The sequence below is a fragment of the Coloeus monedula genome (assembly GCF_965178545.1).
Source record: "Coloeus monedula genome assembly, chromosome: W".
NCBI classification, from domain to species: domain Eukaryota; kingdom Metazoa; phylum Chordata; class Aves; order Passeriformes; family Corvidae; genus Coloeus; species Coloeus monedula.
Window position 1 is genome coordinate 4680251 of NC_138821.1, and position 10397 is coordinate 4690647.

Here is a 10397-nt window from a genome sequence, read left to right on the forward strand (position 1 = left end):
CTATGAAAACATTATCACAACGAGACAGCCTCCTGTAACAGCCTCCCACTTCCAAATATTGTTCAGTCCATTTAGGTAGAGGTCTCTCTGCTCACATGTGAGTCCCTTCCCCCAACTTGCACCTTTCCTGCAACTGCTTTTGAGAGTCCACTCTTGAAGTTTTTGGGGTACAATTTTAAGGTTGAGTCATTCAGAAACAAAAGTTCTCTTCACCCATCTCTGGGAGCATTTCACCTCTAAGAATTGAGGCCCTTCTCCTTCCCTGGGAGCAAAGGGTCTTCATCATCTTCATCTTTAGGACTATCTCTGGGAGCATCTCTAGGAACTAAGGTTTTCTCCTTTCCCATTTGGAGCAAAAGTCCTCATCGCTTCCATCTCTCCCTGTCCAAACTTCTCATGAAATTACAGCTGCGTCAGCATCTGCCTATCTCGGCGCAGGTGCTTTTGCTTACGAGTTGAACACTCCACCCCCCATATCTTCATGAAATTACAATGGGATACTCTGATACATCATAGCTTCACAACAGACTTTCAGCTTTAAGCATCTCCTCTTTCTCTTCCCTCAGGTTTTCAGTTCTTCACAGCAATAAAAGGGTTAATCTCACCTCGGCCTTGCAGCTGGAATTTTGCTTATCGCAGTGGAGAGGGGGGAAAGCAAAGCCGCTCCAGCCGCCCACGGCAAGGCAGTGTGGGGGGGGGGGGGTTCCATGGATGGAACAGGCCCATCGGCTCCAGGATAGCCGTGGCCCAGCCCGGCCAGGCCCGAGTAGGGCGTGGCCGGGCCTGCTGGTTCCCGCACAGGGCCCGCAGCCACCTGTCCCAGCACCGGAAACGAGGGAGAGAGAGCTGTGGGGGGCTTTGTCTATTCATAAGTGTGCATCACAGAGGCGGTCACAACTTTAAGTGGCTTAAAGAATTGTCCATATTCAAACTGGCCAGCTGAGAGGTTCTATCAGGTCCCAGAGGAAGCTGTAAGCACCCCTTAGCAAGGACATCCCTTCCGGGACTATGCTTGCTAACCTACGACACTCCCCCAGAGAGTGGCACAGGTACAGGCACAGGCCTACTCAGCCACCCTAGAGACAGCACCTAGGGATCAGACGGCTTTGATGTCCACACAGCAGCAGCAGTCGTCTTAGACTCTAGTGGTATTTATAAGGTTCCCTTGGATGCATATGGACACTTAGCCCAGGGATCCAGTGCAATGCTGCTGGGAAAACCTGACGTTGCCCATCAAGGAATCTTAGCGCACTCAGGAGTTATTGACGCTGACTTTACAGGTCAGATTTGCGCTATGGTCTCCAATGCAAAAACCCCCTGTAACTATTCCTGAAAAGACCTGCCATGCTAAATTAGTGCCTTTTAAGTCTTGTGTCCCCAGGATAGAACAACCAACTCATGAAGATAGCGGCAGTGGATCTACAGGACTACGGCAGGCCTTCTAGACTGCAGACATCTCTGACCAAAGGCCACAGATGACGTGTACCCTGATCCTGCCAAACGCCTGTCCGCCCCGGACTCGGCTTTGAGGTTTGATTGATATGGGTGCTGATGTAACTATTATCTCCTTCTCTGTGTGGCCTCCCTCATGGTCTCTAGCCCCTGTGGGATTGGCCATTGCAGGATTAGGAGGAATCACACAGAACTATTTAAGCAAACGGCCTGTGGTGGTGAAGGACTCAGAGGGGCACACAGCTACAATTAGGCCTTATGTTACTACTACTTCCCTTAACCTTTGAGGACGGGACGTGTTGGAAGCTTGGGGCGTACGGATTGGGACAAATTTTTCGCAGGGGTCACTGTGCATAAAGGGCGCACAGTATCCTACACTGCCTTTGCAGTGGTTAACTAACACACCGATCTTTGAGCTGCAGTGGCCCCTACCAAAAGACAAGTTAGACGCCCTTCATCAGCTGGTTCAGGAACAGTTACAACAGGGGCACCTTGAATCTTCTACTAGCCCCTGGAATACTCCTGTTTTCGTAATTAAGAAGAAATCAGGGAAATGGAGATTATTGCAGGACCTCCAGAAAGTTAATGCAGTAATGGAAGGTATGGGGGCATTGCAGCCTGGCATGCCCTCTCCCACCATGATTCCTGCAGGGTGGGACATCCTGATAATTGATTTAAAGGATTGTTTTTTCACAATTCCTTTGCATCCTGATGACAAACCAAAATTTGCCTTTACTGTGCCTGCCATTAACAATGCTGAACCTGCTAAGAGATACCAATGGAAGGTCCTCCCTCAAGGGATGAGGAACAGCCCAATTATCTGTCAGTGGTATGTCGCCCAAGCTTTAGACTGGAGTTCGCAAGCAGTTTCCTGATGCACGCTGCTACCATTACATGGATGATATCCCGGTGGCAGCATCCACCTGGGACGAGCTGCTGACAATACAGCCTCAGCTGCTCTCTGCTCTGCATGCCTATGGATTAGAGGTAGCTCTGGAGAAAGTTCAACAGCATCCTCCTTGGAAATATTTAGGAGTGAAAATTTTGGACCAAACTATCCAACGCCAGGAGGTGCAATTCCCGGATTCGATTAAAACCTTGAATGATGCTCAGAAGCTGTTGGGTGACATCAATTGGTTACGACCTTATTTAGGTCTAACTGCAAAGCAACTTTGCCCGCTTTTTAATACATTAAAAAGGGACCCCAATCTGAATTCACCTCGGGAGTTGACTCCGGAAGCGCGATGAGCGCTGCAAGAGGTCCAACGGGCCGTTTCCACTCGTCAGGTTTATCGAGTGGATCCCTCCATTGCTATCACTGTTTTCATTACTATTCCAGACCTCCATCCTACAGGCATCATTGGCCAGTGGAATGCACAATGGCCTGATCCTTTGCATATCCTAGAATGGGTCTTTTTGCCTCACCAGCTGAAAAGGACTGTGACCACAGTGTTTGAATTGGTCGCTTCTCTGATAATCAAATGCCATCAACGGTGTTTGCAACTGATGGCTGCAGACCCTGCAGTTATTGTCATTCCAATCTCAAAGGAATACTTTGAGTGGAACCTTATCCATAGTGCTAGTTTGCAAAGCGCGCTGCAAAACTTTTCAGGGCAGATCACTTACCATCTGCCCAGCCATAAATTACAGCAGTTGGCAAAATCAAGCGTAGTTTCCTTGCGGCCGAGAAATAGTCGAGTGCCGGTGCAAGGACCCACCGTCTTTATGGATAGTTCAGGGAAAACAGGGAAAGCCATCGTTACCTGGAAGGAGGGATCGGAATGGCAGGTGCTGAAGGAACACGAGTCAGGCTTGGCTCAGTTAGTTGAATTAAGGGCTGTTACCGTGGCTTTTCAACGATTCTCACAGGAACCTTTGAATTTGGTTACTGACTCTGCTTATGTAGCAGATATAACCCAAGGCTTAGATTGTTCACTTCTGAAGGAGGTGAACAATGAGGCTCTGTTTTCACTGTTGCAAAACTTGTGGTCTGCAATTCAGGCTCGAGTGCATCCGTATTACATTCTGCACATTCGAAGCCACACCAATTTACCAGGTTTTCTAACAGAAGACAATGCCAGGGCTGACATGCTGGCCAACCCTGCGTGGGTAGGGCCTCAGCCTGACAAAATTGCACAAGCCAAGGCATCGCATGGTTTCTTCCATCAAAGTGCACATACCCTGCAGAAGCAGTTTCATTTAACGCCAACCGAAGCACGCGACATTGTCAGCGCGTCTGCTGACTGTCACAGACTCGCTGCACCTTTGCGAGCGGTGGTAAACCCCAGAGGGCTAAAAGCCTTGCAGATTTGGCAAACAGATGAAACACACATCCCTGAATTTGGCCGGTTTAAATATGTGCACGTGTCTATTGACACTTTCTCCTCAGCTATGTGGGCTACTGCTCACACTGGAGAGAAGGGCCGTGATGTCATTGCCCATTGGAAATTGGCTTTCTTGGTCCTGGGCATGCCAGCTTCTGTGAAAACCGATAATGGTCCTGCCTACGCCTCGGAGAAGACGTGGCAGTTCTTGCACCTATGGGGTGTAGACCATATCTTCAGTATCCCACATTCTCCTACTGGCCAAGCCATTGTCGAACGCACTCATGGTACCTTGAAGCGTGTTTTGGACAAACAGAAAAGGGGAATGCATAGAGAAATCCCACGGAGCTGACTAGCAAAAGCTTTGTATACAATTAATCACCTTACAGTACCACAAAATTCAAATAATCCTGTTATTCTGAATCATTTTCTCTCATTGCAGTCTGCAGGCGAGACACAAATGCCCTGGGCAAAAGTCTGGGTGTGGAATTTACTCACTAACCAGTGGTAAGGCCTGCATGAGCTTATCATTTCGGGTCGTGGGTATGCTTGCGTTTCCACAGATACTGGGGTATGGTGGCTACCTTCAAAATGTGTTCGCCCTGACCTACGGCACCAGAGGCAGAACAGGCAACCTCCAAATGATGACCAGAATGCAGACCATCCAAATGGCGACCAGAATGTAGATCATCAGCCTAATGACTCTTCTGAGGATGACCAGGATGTCAACCATCAGGCAGATGGTCCTTCCACAAGCAGAGACTTAACTTTAAATTTCTCGTTATGGAGTCAGATAGTTAAAGCCTTAAGGACATATTTAGAATTAATAACTGATGTAAATTTCTATTTAGGATTAATAGTAGAGTTGTTATTTTATCAAACAAAAAGGGGGAATTGTAGATACAAAAATGCTGCTAGCAAGGATTTTCTTGCTATTTTCTAAGCCCATGAGAGACTTTTTTCTCTCACAGAAGATGTAGCAGAGTTATGTAAACAACCAAACACCTGCAGCCTTGAAAAGTCTTGTTTATAGTACAGTAGAAAAATATTTTGACAATGGATGTTTTCGGATTTTAGCCAATCACCCCAAGGGGTGGCTGATCCTTTGTCCAATTAGACTATGAAGAAAAAAGTCTATAAAGAGTTTGTAAAATAATTAAATAATTCAATCTTGCTGCACAATTCCTGCCTGCTGGATCTTCTCTCCTCCTCCCTACGGCTGCGGGACACGGTAAAATACCCTAGGGTTGCAGTAATAGTCTGGAATATCCCTTTGGTCAGTTTGGGTCACCTATCCTGTCTGTCTCCTCCCAATCTCCCACACACCCCCAGCCCCCTCCCCAGCGTGGCAGTATGAAAAGCAGCAAAGGCCTTGGCTCTGTGTAAGTCCTGCTCAGCAATAACAAAAACATCTCTATTATTATCAACCCTGTGTTCAGCACAAACCCAAAACACAGCCCCACACCAGCCACTGGGAAGAAAATTAACTCTACATCAGCTGAAACCAGCACACCTTCAAAGTAAGTGAACTCAAATAATATAAGGATAATAAACCTAAGAGACAAGTGCTACATGGGACTGCAATCAAACGTTATTCACCAAAGACTTATAAAAAATCAGAGACAAAAAAGTAAGAGCAAAAATTGACAAAAGAAACTGCCACAACAATCTCACAAAGAATTAAGAAAAAATGTTGGGGAAAAAAAGGATGTTCACAACTGTTTGCATTAGTAATTAAGGTGCACAGTAGCCAATGACCAGCACAGGTTCTGAATGTACATCTCTGCCTATGGGTGGGATCCTCACACACGCACAGACATTTGCCAACGATTAATTATGCAGTTTTCTGTATTAACTCTTATAATCAAAATTCTGCTGCACGTTACTTGAACATAAATACAGTCACTACCACTGTCAACAACATCAGTCTGGTTTTACATCAACACAGCTAAAGAGGCAATCTGATGCTAAATAAATAGTATTTTGTCCCTGAAAAGAAAAAGTGACAACCTGGAGTCATGCCTCTCAGACTAGAGCAACCCTGAGCAGGCCCCCGGGAGGGAGGGTAATGATGCTGACTGCATCAAGGAAAGCTACCCCTCCACATTCCCTGGCCTGCATGCTGGGGTAGGGCTATTTCTAAAGAAAGCACACAAACACCCAGCCTCCCAATACAATTTCTTCTCCTTTACCAAAGCAGCCTTCCTAAATTGGTGCTTACCAACACAAAGACAACATGGGTGAGCCTCTTGGCTGGTTTTGGAAGACATCATCCTCTCTGGCCTAGGACAGTGCTCACATCCACCCCACACCTGGCCGCCCAGCCACAACCTCTGGGCCAGCCAGGCCAGGGCTCACTTCAGCAGCCTTTTAAAAACTTTTTTAACCGCAAGACAAACATTTCCCCCCCACAATTGAAAGCTGTCCAAAAAATAGGACCACACAGGCACCCATGTCTCTAGAGACATTCTCCTCATGACCTGCCACTGTCCTGCAGCCCTCTGAGTGGTGAAGTAGTATGTGCTGCCCAGAACCACATGCCCTGCTGTCCACCCCTTCCCAATCTATACACACTCTCTCCTGTTCACCAGACTAACAGAGCCCCACTAAACACCACAGCATTGGGCACAGGCAGCACTCCGTAGGCTTCCCCTGGCCACCAGCCCAGTCCTCAGTCATCCGACACCCCTCAGCATGAAGAAGGCCTATTATATTCATATGTATACACACACACACGCATTCCTAAAGTCTGATATTCGAGCTCTTTTTATCCAGCTCCTGAGGTAGTAGGGGCAATGTGGGGAGAGATGGCATCAGAAAAAAGGGGATCTCAAACTTACCTTCCACCCAGAGCTCCTCCACGTTGGTTTCAAGAATTGCTGCCCTTAATCCTACAGCGAAAGCCCCAAATATGAGAAGGCCAACAACCAAAAACTTTCCACAGTTTTTTTGAATGTAACAGCCCAGTTTAAATAATAGTCTCTGAAACTTTGCTCTCAGCCACAGTGGTGCTTTTCTTCCGGTAGCTTTCCCCTACAAGGCAAGGAAAGGTTAATAGTTAAGAGGGTGAGGCAGACACACAGGCAAGGCACATTTATTCCAAAAGGACATATAGGGAAAGCCCCCCTGCAACCACTAACAGAAGCAGAACAGTTATTTATACATAAATTCTCATATCTTCACAGTGTCCCTTGGAGTAATGACAATAATGCTGTCCTTTGTGAAGGGCCTTCATCCCGTGTCTCAGCCGAGCAGCTTGCAATCACCATTAAGTATTCCTGGAGGCCAAGATGAGTACCTGCTGGTAATCCTCCTATTGCTAAACCACCACACAGGTTTGGGATTCCATCACTGCTTGAAAATCTGTATAAATGAGACAGTGTGTGTGCCTGATTCCTGCCTAAGATGCCCATTACTGTCTTGCACTCAAGCCACCACTACCAGTTCATGTTGCAACACACTCATTCATGCTGGCAAGATTCATGGCTCTAGGGGAGAAATAACCTATGTCAATGAATCCCAACAGGCATGTCAAGGAAAAAAAAAGTCCCCTTTCCTGTTCTCATTAGACCTCTAAAGGGCTGATGGGGGGGAGGTGTCAATAGTGAAAGAAATCTACTTTGTAGGAATTTGTTGGCATTTCTCCTATTCCCAGCCTTTAGCGCAACTTTGTAGTAAATGCATTATCCACATGGTGAGCAGTGCTGTTAGATCATAAGTAATTTCCATAGTCTAGAGATACTGTGTGATCTTAATTAGGAAACAGAGCAGCCACCTATAAATTACGACAATATTTGTGAACGGAAGAGAGCAGCCATATAGATTTTTTTTTTTGCCTTTCCCCTTTTTACAAAGCCTAGAAATTTGCTCCACGAAATGAAATGCTCTCTGTAGAAAGCCATTGTCTCTCGGGGTTGTTTATTTTGAACTTTTTTTGTTTCGCATAAGTTAGCAGTTGGGACCGTTCCACTTCTCCTCCTCGAGTCGGGCTTCCAGCGCACTCCTGCACCTCCGGTGTTTCCACGCTAACAATAAAGCCAGTAAGCCGGGAAGACTCAGTACAACTTGCACAGAAGGTTTAAAGTCGTAATTTATTTACAACTTTTAGTTTTCCTCCGAATGCTAGGGTAAACGTTACAAACTTTCTCTGCTATGAGAACCCCTCTCTGAGGATAGTCGCGTTTTCGGCACTCGGTGGAGAACTTTGCAAAAGCACAACTTTTTGCCAAGAAAACAGTCGCTTATTTTCTCCCCTTTTCCGGTTAGAGACGGGTGTTAATGAAATTGCAGAGTGCTACAAGGCAATAGAGAGAAACAAAGGAAGTGGAGAAGGGAGAAGAAAAGCGAGAGCGGGACACAAACTATACGGGAGGTGAAACTGCCTCTAGGAAATTTAACTAGAGGAGTGCTCCTCAGTACACACACACCCCAGACAAAGCATATGCAAGAAGGGGAGCGCTCTCTCCCGCACTCAAGAGTCACAGACATCTCTCTCCTTTTCCCAGCATTTTATTGGTGGCTGTTTTATTTCCATCTCTTCCTTGCACCCCCCACGAGAAAACACCTTCCCCCTGATAATAGTGCTAGTATGTATCTATATTTCTAAAAAATGCCTGAGAGACTGAAGCACCTTTGAGATCTGCTCCAAGGCGAAAGCCGCATCACAGTAGCTTGGTCGCTGCAGATACTCCCGATCGGGCGCCGCGGCGCGCTGGTTCCCTCCGGTCCTTCGCTGCCTCCCGCTATCGCTCCTCGCCGCCTGGTTGGGGCGGCCGCCGCCCATTGCACTGCTGCTCGTCTCCGACTCCAATACGTTAACGGCTGAGGCCATGTTGCCGCCGCTGCCAGCGGGGCCCGCGGGGAACTGGCGGCGCTGCAGACCGCAAGATACTGCTGCTGCGGCCGCCGTCGCTGCGTGGCTGCTTCACGCGGGGCGTTGGGCGGTGGCTGACACTGCGGCCGCTCCTGACGAGTCTCACCCTGCGCCTCCCATTGCCACATCGCAGGCAGTCCCCGGGGTACTGACAACTACTCCCTACACCCAGGGAGAGTGGGTGGGCAAGCACGACTCCCCTCCCCCGCCCCAGAAGCCGCCGCGCTTTCCTCCGCTCCTGTTAAAACCGCTTCTTCCGGCCGCCGCTACCCCTGGGAAGCCACTACCCGCGGCGGCGCTCAACGGCAGCGGCGCGGCAACGGCACGGTGGGCTGCGGCTGCTGAGTTGTCTCGCCGCGGTGCACCATGCTGTCTCAGCGCCGGAGTGCTACCCGCGAGCCGCGACTCCGCGCTATGCCTTACGGCGGCGGGCGAGCTGCTGCCTGGCACTCTTCCTCGGCGTATGTCTGGCAGGATCGAGCTGGAGCCCCACAGCTTAAAAGAAGAGGTGAAGAAGGACTCCACATTTGGATAAAGAGGAGGGGTGGAAGAGGGGGCAATAAGAGAGAGAGAGAGGAAGGAAATAAAAGCTGAAAGCCCGCCCCTGAGGCTGCCAGATGGCTTGCGTTTCTACGAGATGGAGGAGGGTAGAAATTACTCAGCAAACACGTCTATTATTAGCTGCTTAGCAACAGCTCACTAAAGTAGAGAGACCACCCAGAGAGGCAACCCTTGTGTGTGCATCGGCAGTTTCAGGGGGAGCTTTAAAAAGATACAGCCTTCTTTGCATGCAATACTTCCATTAAGGAATGCCTCCCTTCCTTTCTTCATTTTCTCTTCAAGATGTTTTGTTTTTTGTTTTGTTTTGTTTTTTTTTTTTGTTCAGGATGCTTTAAAAAAAATACATGCTCAGAACTTTCTCGCGATCCATAAATATTTTTCTTATTTAAAAAGAAAAAAGGGGGGGGGGGGGGACGGGACGGGAGGAAAATAGCATTTCTAAAGCCCTTAAAAGACAATCCTATTGGGGGTAACTTGGACTCAAGCTGCAACAAATACTGTGAGTTCCAAGATAAATTCCCTAGGTTGCCCAAATAATGATAGGGTGGTGAATACTGCGGTAGGAAGTGCTAAATTTTTCTCTGACCTCATTTTTTAACTAAAGAGGGAACTTAGTTCCTTGCAATAAAAACACCCGTCCAGTTAGAAAAACAGTGGAACCTTATGACTTGAGGGATTTAAAGCCGAACAGTATCTAGCCTGTTTCAATTTAGGGCTCATTCTTTAAAACTGAAACAGGAGGATAGCAAATTTTAATATTTCTTAGTGTAAAAATTAATGAAATGCAGCCTGCCTGGCTGTGCTAAACACTTTATAAGCTATACGTGATTGTTAGGACGACCCTGCTTGAGCAGGGAGGTTGGACCAGATGACTGCACTGTGGTCCCTTCCAACCTTAACCATTCCGTGATTCTGTGTTTACCTTTTTTGGCACTGCTCCTCCCCGTCTCTGTTCATTGCGAACCAGCCATTAATTGCTGCCGTTACAGCTGCGTGCATTTTCGTCTAGTCTCGGGGCTGCGTGCACGGGCCCTTAGCGCGGCTTGCCGCGGAGGAGTCGCAGGAAGCGGTGCCAGAACAGAGGATGCTCCACTCCGCCCCCATTGCGCCCGGCTCTGGCTCGGGCAGGCCTGCAAGCGCACTCCCGCGGAGGACAGAGAAAAATTCACCCACTGCGGCTCCGCGTC

The 10397-nt window shown here is 48.1% G+C and overlaps 1 protein-coding gene across 1 annotated transcript in view; it reads right to left on the bottom strand.

Annotated features, from left to right (window-relative positions):
- Window positions 1-9135, bottom strand: part of LOC309584583 (protein patched homolog 1-like) — a 253048-nt gene extending 243913 nt beyond the window's left edge. The window contains exons 1-2 of the mRNA XM_082300678.1: window positions 8407-9135; window positions 6617-6809 (exon numbers count right to left, since the gene is read on the bottom strand). Of these exons, the coding sequence (XP_082156804.1) occupies window positions 6617-6809; window positions 8407-8607 (394 nt within the window). The 5' untranslated portion in view covers window positions 8608-9135. The remainder of the gene's footprint in view (window positions 1-6616; window positions 6810-8406) is intronic.
- Between the last annotated feature and the right edge of the window lie 1262 nt (window positions 9136-10397).